Genomic DNA, 12,940 nt, shown 5'->3' with positions numbered 1-12,940 from the left:
TCTGAAGCTAATATGAGGCTTCAGCCATCCAAATTAGTTTAATCAAGTGGATATCCGTCAAAGTTAAGGCCGTTTTTTTAGTATAAAATTCCCTTTTTTGTTGCCGTTCCTCCACTGCAGCTCAACAGGCAGCAGCTGATCCGGGAAACACAAAGAGGGAGTTTTATGACAAAAAGACAAAACTGTCACAGTTCACTCAGTTATTCATTCATTCTCTGCCTGCCTGTGCCAAGTATCACTAACTCTCAGTATCATTTCAGACCCTGCCACTCCCACCTGCCCTGCAGTAACCCCAGCCCTTCCCGCCTTCCAGCCACCTGACTCCTCCCCGCCCACCCACTCACCTGTTCCTCATTCCCCAATTACATCCTAGTATATATATCAGTCCATTTCCACCTACTCTCTGCCAGATTGTGGATCGTACCGGTCTAGGCGGTGTTGTCAACCCTGCCTTATCGGTCTTGTCTGCTGAGCATTAAGTAAAGGTCAACGGATTTGAACTTTTTATCAGTGTCTCTGAGTTGTGCATTTGGGTCCTGCCCATTCTGAATCATTGCAGAAAATTTGGGAAGATTCCAACTTGATTTGACCAACTCAGACAGCTGAGGCCTTATATAAGCTTTAGGTGAACTATTCAACTATGAGCAAAATAAGGACTGTGGATTTTTTTCCCCCAAATCACTTGTATTGAAATCGCATTAAAAAGAAATCTTTTCATGGCCAGGGTGAACATGAGGAATGATTACAGTACTCAAAACCTGTGTCAGTGTTCATATTGGCACCTGACTATTGTTTTAAGACAGACTTGAAAAATGTGAACCTAACATTTAATGGGAGCTTGGGGTAGGGTACATATATGCTCACAGCAAATTTTTGCCCAGGGGCCTCTTAACGGGTCAATATGGCCCTGCTGCTGACCATGTGCCATCAGCCTTCACTGATGAGGAGGAACAGGCAGCATCATTATGTCCGTCACAATTCAGATGCTTGTTTAGGCTTATGACGTGGTCAACATTATAAGGAAAGTGGAGGAAAAACACTGCAGGGGAAAAAAAGCATGTGTAAACCACCTGTAATGTGTAAAAGTAAAATAAAATGCTTTGTTTCTGGTATAAACTCTGTAACGACAAATAGTTAGTACCTGTTTGGCAGAGTGTTGATGTAGTGTCGCTCTCTGTCCTGAAGAGGACAGCATGTCAGCTCTGTCCACTTTGTGCCGTGTAGCAGAACTCTGCACTGTACCAGCGATGCAACCTTGGACTGCATTCCTGATCCTACGGTAGATTTTAAATTTTTCAAAAAGAAAAACAAAGATAAGGAGTTTATTCTGGATTAACGTACAATAAAGACCTACGTATACAGAAAGTCACTGCTACAATTACATTCAGACCTACACAGATGCTTCAAAGAAATCAGTCAATGAAGTTGCAATCAGTGTTCCAGGGTTTAAATTCAAGGTGGGACTGAGTGTGTGTGTTTTTTTTTTTTTTGTGGACAGTAGTGCTTATTGGAATGAAAAGAAATGAACTGGCAGATGATTTTGCGAAAGAAGCCACACAAAGAACCATATTGATGTAACAGTTAACTTTAGTAAGACAGAGATGAAGCGGGATGTCCAGATTGATATTTCGTCATACAGGACTAAACAGTACATTATTTAATATGGGTAAACACAAAAAACAAAGATGTGATTTCTGTGAACTTGAAACAAACTTTAAAACATGATTTACAATTATTTATTGGCAAAGATATGAAGGTGAGAGAAGAGAAGATACATTGTTTTGCTAGTTATATTTTATTATTTGTTTGTTTAGCATTTTTAGTTTACTTTGTTGGTATTTTGTTTATTTTATTTTTATTGTTAAGATTGGGTAACACTATGGGAGCCTCAGGTAAGGCTATATACTTTAGGTAGGCAGGTATGGGACCGGCATGCACCTGGGAAGGTAGTTTTTTTTGTACATATCTTCAATGTGTTATAAATAAAGTTGCTTTAACATGGAAAAAAAAAAAAAAATGAAACCTGCGCACGATTTGTCCCTTCGGCTCGCCGTAGCGCACACGGCGGGATTGACTCGAAGCTGGGTACCGAAAGTGTCACAACAGCGTAGCATCTACTTTTATTTTGTTGCTTGGAAACTAGCGCATGATAATCGGCTACCGTACACAGGACACACTGCAAGGTAACTTCCACGACAAAAAAAAGTAAGCGATGTCAAAGTAGTTAACGAGAGCCAGCTAGCTAGCTAACTTCAACCGTTAGTTTTCGCTAACCAGTTGTGTGTGTCCACTGTTTGACCGGAGTTTAACGCTACATTCAGCTGTTAGGGTGTAAACATGACATCAACTTTCTTTGTGTTTACCCGACTGACCCATGGTGTGTTTCCAGGGTTCAGTGGCAGGGTTTCACCGTGTTGAAGATGTGCTCGCTGGCGCTGTTCCCCCCTCCGCTGCCCTCCGGACAGACCACTCTGTGCGAGTCCAACAACGAGCTGCTGTCCGGGACCAGCACCGAAGACCGACCGAAACAGGTCTGACTCGCAACCGCTGTGTAGGGTTTTTTTTGTTTTTGTTTTTGTTTTTTGTTTATTTCTTTGGGGGGGGAGTTGCAGTAGCCAAACGACCTTCTACTGCATCTGCACTGTGTCCAGGAAAATGTCACGGCGTTGTTGTGTGTTTTGTGCAGGAGTCTAGTCCTCTGAGTCTGTATTTCCCCCGGGAGTCTCTGAAGCTCCACAGTCGTGCAGAAAGCAGCAGCAAGGCGGCATTTCTGGATCACTCAGAAACACTGTGGATGAGGAGTGCAGCAGCGTGGTAGGGGGGACACACAGGCACACTCACACACACCCATATAAGCTGGCATACAAGGTGCGGCTTTCACAGCAAACAGTGGCATACGACACACTATAACTTTGACATGTTGTTTATGATAATAATGTTATTACTGCCTGGCCAACACGGGGCTTCTGAAGATGACATTGATATTTTTGTTAAGGATCCCTTAAATTTGTTTTTATAAGAATTGTGACCAAGATATGTACTGAGCAGGGCATTGTACAAAATAAAACCATTAAAATAGAACTTGTCAGTACTCTGATGGGTAAACAATGTAGTGAATACACGGTCAATTATTTGCTGTAGTGTTGGATGTTATCACATTACAGATGACTGTACATTACAAAACATTTTCCGAGACAATAATTGTTCACCAGGAATCTTATCATATAACATGTGGTGAAGCTTTTTAAATGCAAGGGTTGGTGGTTCGACCCCTGATTTCCCACGGTGTATATGTTGAAGTGTTACCGAACAAGACACTGAAGCCCAAACTGCTTTCAAAGTATGTGTGTGTAAAACATGCCATTTGCTTTGAACAAAAGTGCCAGACAAATGAATGTAATAACATTTATGTACTGCAATATTAAGTGTTTTCAGTTTCATTTAAAGGTACGGACAACTGAGATAAAACATTTGTGCCTCCTTAGCGCACACAGAAACATAAACCCATGTGCGGTCATTCAAATTTAAAGCAGACGTAAATCTGCAAAAGAGTTAAGCTGCCAGAGGCCCCAGCGATTGTGCAGTTTAAGTGTCTAGTAAATGAAGGATAGAGCCGCGGCTCATAGCCACTCAGATCTTTGCCATCGGTAAAACAAGTTTAACTGTCTGTTCACTCTGTCTGTTCCAGGCGAGATGGTGGTTTCACAGGGCTACTCACTGAAATTACCAACTCACATACAGAGGGTATGTGAGGCACCAAAGTCCCCTGTTGTGCTTTTTTACACACAACAACCTGATCCTACATATCCCTTGATTTGCGTGTAAAATAGCTCTCCTGTCACTTGGACTCTTGCAGTGCCTAAATGGCTGTCAGTGAGTTCCGGTTGTACCCTGGCGTTGCTCCGATGGGTCTCTTCTTTTCACGGATCCTTGTTTCCTCATCTCACAGTAAGTACTGCCTGCTGGTTAAAGTCCCCAGCCCCTCGTAAATGTGTTTTTCCTGTTGTTGCTTCACTTGGATGTTATGACCTTCGCTGTGCAGAGTTTGACACTAGAAGGCTGTTTTCACTTTCTTCCGCTGAAGGGGGAAGGTTTCTCTGTGTTCACCTTAAATCAGAGTTTAAGACGCGGAACTTTCTTGTGGGAGAACTTTATCAGACACAAAATATCAGTCACAGCAGAGTATTTTTATGTCATAAAACATGTTCGGAGGGGATCAGTAAATATGTTGTTGACAGCAAAACACTTGATTATCAGTTGTTGTGTTAGCGTTAGATTGTGTATCACCTGTTTGTCATTTGTTTCATAGTTGAGCAGCGAGGACATGATAGCTGAGTTTTCACAAGTCCTGAACTGGTAAGTGCCAATGTAGTAGCCAATGATTAAAGATATATTTATTATGATGAAACTGGTGATGATGAACAGTTTTGTTGATTAACAGAAAATTTATTGGCAACAATTTTGACAGTTAATCAAGTAAATCATTCTCAAGCAAAAATGTCAAACGTTTGAGTGTTCCAGGTTCTCAAATGTGAGAATTTCCTTGTTCTATATTAAAGTAAATTGAGTATCTTTGGGGTTTGAGCTGTTCGCATAGGTTGGATAAAACAAGACATTCAGTGACAATACTTTTGTCTCTAGGACGTAGAGAGTTGAAGTCACGTCCGGGCAAGCCTCCGTTCCAATAGCTTCAGTAACTCAATTTAATCTCTCATTTTGCATTTCTGTCACTGGTCTTTATGAAAAAAATGAAGCGTGTTGCTAGAGTTTACTTTCCATATTCGAAGACAAATCGCCATCAACTGCAGCAGTCACTGTAGGATATTAAAACCTGTGATTTTTACAATATTAAACAATGATTACTTTGGTGGCAGAGAAAAAACTACAGCTTGTGTGAAGAAACTACAACCACGACAGCACAGGTACTTATGTCGTCATAACTTGGTTTCGTCAGTATCCATAAAACTCATCAACGCTCTCTTCTAATGTTTTTTTTTTTTTTTTTCAACTGTCTTGTTGTAATCTAGTCTAACAACTTCTACAGCGTTCGCTCCTCTCTGTCCTGCCCATCGACTCGCTCATGGACGCGCCTCTTCTGTTGAGCTTTGGCGTTTAGCCTGTGATGGACTAGGGCTGATGGGAAATGGTGTTTGTTATAGGCCTTAAAAAATATACTTATTGAACAAACAACAATATTAGATTTTTTTTTTTTTTTTTTTTTAAACTTCTGTCCCCAACTGAACACATGAAGAGAGCCTCACAACATACTGTTGAGAGAGACTTTGTTCCAAGGTTGTATGTTTAGTTATCAACGTAGCTAAAAATGTCAATGGGATTTTGAATGCAATTTTCTTACGTCCGGAACAGAACCCGAAAGTTCTGGTTTCACTTTGGCTCTCTGTATTGTGATGGACATTTTCAGGGTTTTCTGATGTTTGATAGACCCAACGATGAATTTGTCAGTCTGGAAAGTGATCATCAGATTAATGGATAATGAAAAGGGTCATTAGTTTCAGCGTTATAGTAATGAGTTTGAAACTGTGGGGTCTTTGTTGACATGTGCAGTTTTTCAAACTGAAAGTAATTAACAAAATTACCAAAAAAAAAAAAAAAATCTGTCAAATAGTCAGCAATCTTTCTCTGCTTTAATCCTTTCTGCATTGCTAGGTCTGACTGTGTGGTGCGAGCCTTCGCCTGGCATCCTCACGCAGATAAATTTGCTGTAGCCCTCCTGGACGACTCCATTAAGATCTACAACCCCAAAAGGTACCATAACTACGCTCTTCAGAACGGTTGCCAAAATGACAGCTCATGGAATAAAGTGTATATCCCTCATTAAAACAGGCTCCTGCCTTCTTTGCAAGCTGCTGTACTTGATTTTTTATTTTTTTATTTTTTTATTTTTTACCCAAAAAGTACCATAGCTAAACCAACCATTACATGAAAACAAAGATAATGGGCCAAACAATTACTGATAAAAGCTTTTTGGTGCAAGATGACGACACTCCAGGCATTCACTTTTCTTCTTTTGTACTCTGTCTGTCAGTGCCACAACTCCCACACTGAAGCACCGTCTACAGAGGAGTGTGGCAGCGGTGCAGTGGAAGCCGCTGTGTGCGTCTGCTTTGGCTGTCGCCTGTCAAAACTGTTTACTCGTCTGGCACGTGGACCCCTGCTCACTGTCAACCAGGTGCGCAAAACTCTGGAGTATGTGCAGGTCTCGAAAGGTCTTAAAAAGCATTGAATTCAGTTCTCTCAAAAAAGGTCCCTAGAAGTTGATAAAAAGCTTTGAATTTCATTTACTATTTCATTAACTTTTTATTTACTATTTCATTTACTAGTATATAGTATAACTGTTGTAGGCAGTGATTGTGCTGCAGGAAGCTTTTCAGTCTCGGTCGAAAGAGTCGAAAGAAAATTAATCCAAGTATTCTGATAATTGATGAATCGTTTCAGGAATTTTTCAGCAAAAATGTCAAACCTTTGTGGGTTTAAGCTTCTCAAATGTGAGGATTCACAGCTTTTCTTTGTCATATATGAAAGTAAATAAAACATCTTTGGGTTTTTGACTGTCGGTTGGAAAAATGAAGCAGTTTGAAGACGTCACTTTGGGCTCTGGGAAGTTGTGATAGCCGTTTTTCACTACGTTTTGACATTTGAAAGACTAAACAAATACTTCATTAATCAAGAAAATGATCAGTGAATAAATCAACAACAAAAAAAAAATAGTTGGCTGCAACTCTAAATATATTTTTATAATTGACTAATCCATGCATCAATTTTCTGCCGCTTATCTGGGTCCAGATCATGTTAATTGATTAAATATATTACTACAGATTATTGTTGTATATGGAAAAGTACTGTACTGGGAAGTAGTGACAAAAATGTGAAATAAATGACAATGAATGCATGTACTTATTAAATAATTGTAGGCCTTTCTATCTCTACTGGTTTTCTGTCATTCTTTGACTGGTATGAGTATTAAAAGTATCAAATTGCATTCTTTGTGGTATTAAAAAGGCCTTTAAAAGTCTTAAATTTAACTCGATTAACCCTGCAGAAACCCTAAAACTCGCACTCGTCTCTTCCTGCGTTGTATCTTTTTCTTCGTGATACATGGTTTTTCCTTCCTCTCGACCCATCCAGGCCTTCATCGGGTTGTGCTCAAGTTCTGTCTCATCCTGGCCACTCCCCGGTCACTTCCATCGCCTGGTCTCCAAGCGGGTCTCTCCTCATGTCGGCCTCGCCTGTGGACACTGCAGTGATGGTACGACGCAGCCGCTCCACCTCTAAGTCCAATTCGTGTTGCGAAAAGTTCTACCTTTGACATCAATGTGTGTTTCAGGTTTGGGATGTCGCTGCAGAAAGCTGCGTGGCACTACAGAGGGTCGGAGGAGGTGGGGTCACCTTCCTGTCCTGGTCCCCTGACGGCAGCCATGTCCTTGCTTCAACACCGTCTTCCCTGTTCAGGTTAGAGACAGTGAGTCGGAGACTGAGAGTTTTTAAAATACCCAGTTTTCTATTTGTCTACCTATCTTCCTTTATTCCCTCTTTCCTTGAGGAGCTACATTAGCACAATACAAGTTAAAGATATGTAAAGCTGCCAGTGAATAAATGTTAAATTTTCTCCTTCATGATTGGAATGTGTGGACCAGAGTCATTGGCCACTTTCTGTATTATAATAGAGTCCCACTCATCTGTCATGAATATTTATGAATACGTAAGGGATTAGAGGCACAGTCTGGAAGCGGAAAGTGGAGTTTTTACACATGGATAAGTAAAGTTTCTTTCTTCAGGGTTTGGGAGACCAGGATGTGGACCTGTGAGCGTTGGCCATGCGTGAAAGGGCGCTGCCAGGTGATAACTTGTCACCAGGGTTCGGAGTTGTTTCTTTAATTGGGTAACAAAACATTTGACATCATGTATTTATTGAATGATGATGACTCTGTGCTTGTTTCGGATAGTCGGGCTGTTGGAGTCCAGATGGGAGTCGACTTCTCTTCACCGTGCAGGGAGAGACGGTCATCTATGCTCTGACCTTCACTGACACACCAGGTCCATGTCTCAGTCTTAATACAACATAATCACTTGTTTTTCTAGAATACACAGCTTAGTTGATCATTGATTTTGGAGCTTGAATTGTTTCTTTCAAAAGTTGGATGAAAAGGTGATTATACCGTCACACTTGCAGAGTTTTGATAACTTGTCCATATAAAATAAGACGTAAGTAGCATGTTGTGGAAAGAAAAAAAAAAAAAAAAAAGTTCACCTGTGTGATGTCATTGTTATTCAGCAGGTATTCCTACACGCACCTCGAAAGGGCCAATGGCAGCAGCGGTGGTGGCTGACCTGTCGGAGACAACCTTTAACACGCAGGATGGAGACATCATGTAAGTTCTTGAAACTAAATCGCTAATTGGCCCTCTTTTAGCCTAATCACGTCAAATACAGAGGTAAGCAGCGCTTCCAGAAACCCCAGGGAGAAGCAGAAAGACGGTCGGAAGCACCTGGAAATGTTTATTGTAGCCTTTGATCCGCACAAATCGGCAGGCAGGCTTGAGAAAAAGCACTGAGCTCGAATTCCGACGTGCATGTAACTTGGCAGTCAAAGCAGTGCTTCAAAATATCTTTGTGCTGCTTCATTTTTTAAAATTTCAGATATAATGGTGGAAAGTAAATAAATATACTTGGTCAAGTATTGTACCTAATTACAGATACCTATAGATACTATTTACCTTTCAGATTAAGATTTTAAATAATAAACATAATCAGTTTATAAAATATGATCAATTTCTATTGATAGAAATATCCAACAGTTTATGACACAGTTAAAATGAGCTACACCTCCACCAAACTACAGCATTTAAGTACTACTTACATGTAAATGCACTAATGATGATGATCCAATAATATGAAAATAAAACACAAAGGGCCATGCCGCATAATGAGTACTTTAACTGTTGATACTGTAAGTACATTTTGGGTAACATGTCAAGTGTCACTCACTTCTGTCTAACTTGTCTTCCAGTGTTGGAGGAGAGATCCAGTCTTTAGCCTGGGATCCAAGAGGAGAGAGGCTTGCAGTGCTTCTTAAAGGTCTTTCTCGCTTCTCTTCTTTTCACCTCGATGAATCCAGTCGGTATAACACTAGATTTATTTTCTGTATTGGCGTTAATAACTCATCTCAGTCTGTTTCATCTGATCTGTCAGGTCACCCACAGGCAGCAGACAGGCCTGCAATTATCGCAGTGTTCAAGACGAGGACCAACCCCATTTTTGAGCTCTTGCCGTGGTTTGTACTTTTACGTGTAGTTACATTTCATTAGTGTACCTTTCATATTTGTGAGCTCAGAAGTGTTGCGTTTTCCGGGCGGCACTACTGTATATCCCATCTGCATGTACTGAATATTTCTTAATGTTTCCCTGTTTAGTGGTTTTGTTCAAGGGGAGCCTGGTGCAGAGCCGAGACTGATGCAGTTCCACCCGAATTTCCAGCACGGAGCTCTGCTCACTGTGGTTGGTCTTTACCTATAAATCCATTTTTGCTCTAATATTAGGTTTTAGTAAACAGTGTGTTGATTTTAGCCTTGAACAGGAAAAAGTGTTTTCACACCTAGCCTGTGTGTCAAAAGCAGTTAAAGAGTGCAGTCTGTTGTGCTTGCATCCTCCGTGTACTCCATTAAAAAAAACAAGAAAAAAAAGTAAAACCCCCAGAATGTTGTTGTAAGAGACGTCTCTCTTTCTTCCTGTATCTACCCGTTCGTCATTTTTCATAACATGGAGCCAATTTGCGGTCTAATAACACTAATAAAGCTAATCAGTTACTTCCTTATTTGCTCTCTGTGCCGCTAGGACCGCTTGTACCACCTCCACAGCGACTTTTCTCTCTCTGTTCTCAGTGTTGGTCCACCGGAAGAATTACCCACGTGCCTTTCTACTTCCTGAGCGCCGGCATCCCCCATTTTGGCCTGAGTGGCAGTCCGCTACTGCCTCGCCCACAGGAAAGGCCTTCTGCCTCGGCCAATCAGTCGCTCTTCACAGAGTTCATCTCTTGACCCACCAATCACTCACCATCACACACTCACAAGTCATTTTTGTTATCATGGATTGTCAATAAATGTTTAGAATGTTCCTTCTATACTGAGACTTGTTTTTCTTCCTTACTTGTCAAAACATTTGAACCAAATGTGGAATTTATGCTCCAGAGCTAAAATATTTGCACTTTAAGTGAAGAGTACTCCACTGATTTAAGCATTTCACTTTTATAACGTTGTCAGACTCAATGGACAGAACCTGAGATACTCACCGTCTATGTCGTGTGTACAGTCAACATTTGAGGGTGCTGCTGATGCTCAAAAGAAATGGAGGAGCCACCCGCATCTGGAAAAAAACAAAGATTTCTCAAGAATCAAACAAAACGGCAACAAAAACCGCAAAGGCAAAACTTACAATAAAACTGTACAACAGTGCCACATTTAATTACAATATCGTCCAATTCCTTATCTGCAATCCTGATCAGTGAGAGAAAAGTGGAGAATATTGTAATTAAATATTAAGATTGTAATTAAATTTAAATAAAGTTTTAATTAAAACTTTTTGTAATTTAATAATGAGTAGTAAAAAAAGTAATTTTTGGTTTCACAGTTTTATTCACTTTCAATTTAGTTACTTTTTTCTTTTTTGTGTTTCTTGGGAGATTTTGTTCAATTATTTTGAAACAAATCTACTCCCATAAAACAAATAAAAAATCTTAGAAAACAAACAAAAATTAAAAAATATTAAATCTTAGAAAACAAACAAAAATAAAAAAAATATTAAATCTTAGAAAACAAACATTTTGATGTCTCTTTGCGATGTTTAATTGGCAGAGGCTTTCCACAGTCTGACTGACATTTAGCTTCACACATTGAATCTCTTACTCTAAAATGGTGAAGTACGTTTATTTTTTTTAATACTAACTGCTAACAGTGTACTAAAACAACTTTGTGTGTAGTACATACTGGCATGGATACACCGGTGCCAAATGGGAGCAAAATAATGCATTTTGCTCCTCCTCTGCGTGTTGGAAAAAACCTAATTAATGTCTTACATCCGTACTCATCCAATGAAAAAAGTTATTAAAACAATCTTTAAGATCTCGAACCAAAACAGAACATAGGGTTTGGATGTTTGAATGACCTGACTGTACAAAGTGTGCGTCTTTCAGAAAAGCACACAATAAATAATTATTGAAGGCACCCGCGTTGTGTCGGCTGTGCCTAATGTGCAGTTTTTGAGAGATGTAAGCGTGTGTGAGCAGGAGGAAACAAGTGGAACTAATTGACTGAAAATGTGGAGATTGCTTCAGTCGGTGCAATTTGCCGTTTTACTTATTTATTTGTTTTAGCAGTGTGTTAGTTCCTTGTTGCGCGTCGATCTACTGCCCAGCAGGCAGCCTGGAGTTGCCTGATCTGATCAGCCCATGGACATATTATTAGACAATGGGCCCCCTGGTCACAAGAGCAGACATCCAGACTATTTTTAGTCTTTTTGCATCTCATTGCTGTCGTTTTGCATCTGTCTTTGGTCATTTTTTGTCTGTGGTTGTTCTGTGTCTCTTTTTAAGACATTTTGCGTCTTTTTGTGGTCATTTTGCATCTATTTTTGGTCGTTTTGTGTCTCTGAAGTCGTTTTGCATCCCTTTGTGGTCATTTTGTGTTTCTGTCAGTGTCTCGCTGACCCCTTAGGCCCCTGGACCTGTGCTTGGTAGGTCCGTTCAGTAATCCATCCATGGATCGGCCTTGTGGTTTAAAGTGTCGAGCTGGCTCGGGTCCGATGCGGAGCTTTGTAGGTGCAGGTTCGCAAAACCGAAAACTTGCAGGTGAAAAATGTCGTCTCCTTCCACAAAGTTTTTTTTTAAAATAACATTCGTTACGTTTTTCGCCTCATGGGTGATGTCAACTATAACATCACTTGAGGCAGTTTGTCGGGCTTCTTGCAGCTACCACCTCTTCATGAAGCAGGTCCCTAAGACCTGTAAACACACCTCGATGTGTAAAAATCAGTGGAGTTCCCCCTCAAATGTAATCTAATGTAGTTTTTTTCCAGTCTTTAACAATAATTGCCTTTGACCTTTCTGTGATCCCGAACAATAATTTTGACATAAAGCATAGGAGCATATTTTTATCTTCATATGTATGAAATTAAACTGTATGTTTGGATCCCTAATAGGTCGTCATATTTTGAATAAGAATATGTCACTGTGAAGGCTTAAGTCAAGCTTTTATTACTCAGCTGAGACCGGAGAGGAAGCAGGCCACAGTACAGACAAGTAGTGATGCAGCTGTTCAGATGCATCATTACTCTACAAAATACTTGATTCCAGTCAACATAATGTTCTTTATTTATGCCTATTAGTTCAGACAAACAGGAGCCAACGACGCCCAGCCGCACCCTGACACCGCAGAACGAATACAGTACTTTTGTTCCTTTTTGTTATGAGATTCTCTCATATGAAAATACACACTTGCATCACAGTCTTAAACTTTCACACACACGCTCACACACAGACTACGCACTCACAGTCAAGAGTAACTGACCTCAAGAAGTACAAGTTTAACAAAAAAAAACATCTAAGCACACATGAATGGTTCTGTTGAGAGAAGAAATACATCCCCACGCCATTTCTGTTTTAATTCAAAGCTCAATTAAAAATCAACTTCGTTCTTAATTCGGTTTTCCTTTTATTTTCCAATTTACAGCAATTAGAAGTGTAACAAAATAAAAACAAAAATGATCATGGTCATAATAAAATTAATTAAAAAAATGTACACGCCCTCACACACACAGAGACAACCCACCCTGGTTGTTTTTTAGCGACCGTCCTCAGAGTCCCGTGTTCAGCTTTGGGGATCTGGACTCAAGAGGAGGCCTCCAAGAAACCCCTGTCTCCCCTGTCTTA

The 12,940-nt window shown here is 40.2% G+C and overlaps 1 protein-coding gene across 3 annotated transcripts; it reads left to right on the top strand.

The window, feature by feature from the left end:
• The first annotated feature begins 2,029 nt into the window (after positions 1-2,029).
• aaas (achalasia, adrenocortical insufficiency, alacrimia) lies at positions 2,030-10,138 on the top strand. Of its 3 annotated transcripts, none has more exons than XM_040151781.1 (17): positions 2,030-2,205; positions 2,390-2,531; positions 2,687-2,814; positions 3,689-3,744; positions 3,857-3,948; positions 4,310-4,356; positions 5,668-5,766; positions 6,047-6,190; positions 7,147-7,267; positions 7,346-7,470; positions 7,797-7,857; positions 7,965-8,055; positions 8,297-8,390; positions 9,029-9,096; positions 9,211-9,292; positions 9,432-9,516; positions 9,900-10,138. In XM_040151781.1, the coding sequence occupies exons 1-17, from the start codon at positions 2,147-2,149 to the stop codon at positions 10,053-10,055; spliced, it is 1,650 nt and encodes a 549-aa protein (XP_040007715.1). In that variant the 5' UTR covers positions 2,030-2,146; the 3' UTR covers positions 10,056-10,138. The 3 variants fall into 3 exon arrangements, with proteins under 3 accessions (XP_040007715.1, XP_040007714.1, XP_040007716.1); XM_040151780.1 differs by having other exon boundaries at positions 8,294-8,390; XM_040151782.1 differs by having other exon boundaries at positions 2,074-2,183; positions 8,294-8,390.
• The last annotated feature ends 2,802 nt before the right edge of the window (positions 10,139-12,940 follow it).

The sequence above is a fragment of the Xiphias gladius genome, chromosome 18 (genome assembly GCF_016859285.1).
Source record: "Xiphias gladius isolate SHS-SW01 ecotype Sanya breed wild chromosome 18, ASM1685928v1, whole genome shotgun sequence".
NCBI classification, from domain to species: Eukaryota; Metazoa; Chordata; class Actinopteri; order Istiophoriformes; family Xiphiidae; genus Xiphias; species Xiphias gladius.
The sequence above is the reverse complement of the archived record's forward strand: the minus strand, read 5'-3'. Positions and strand labels throughout refer to the sequence as shown.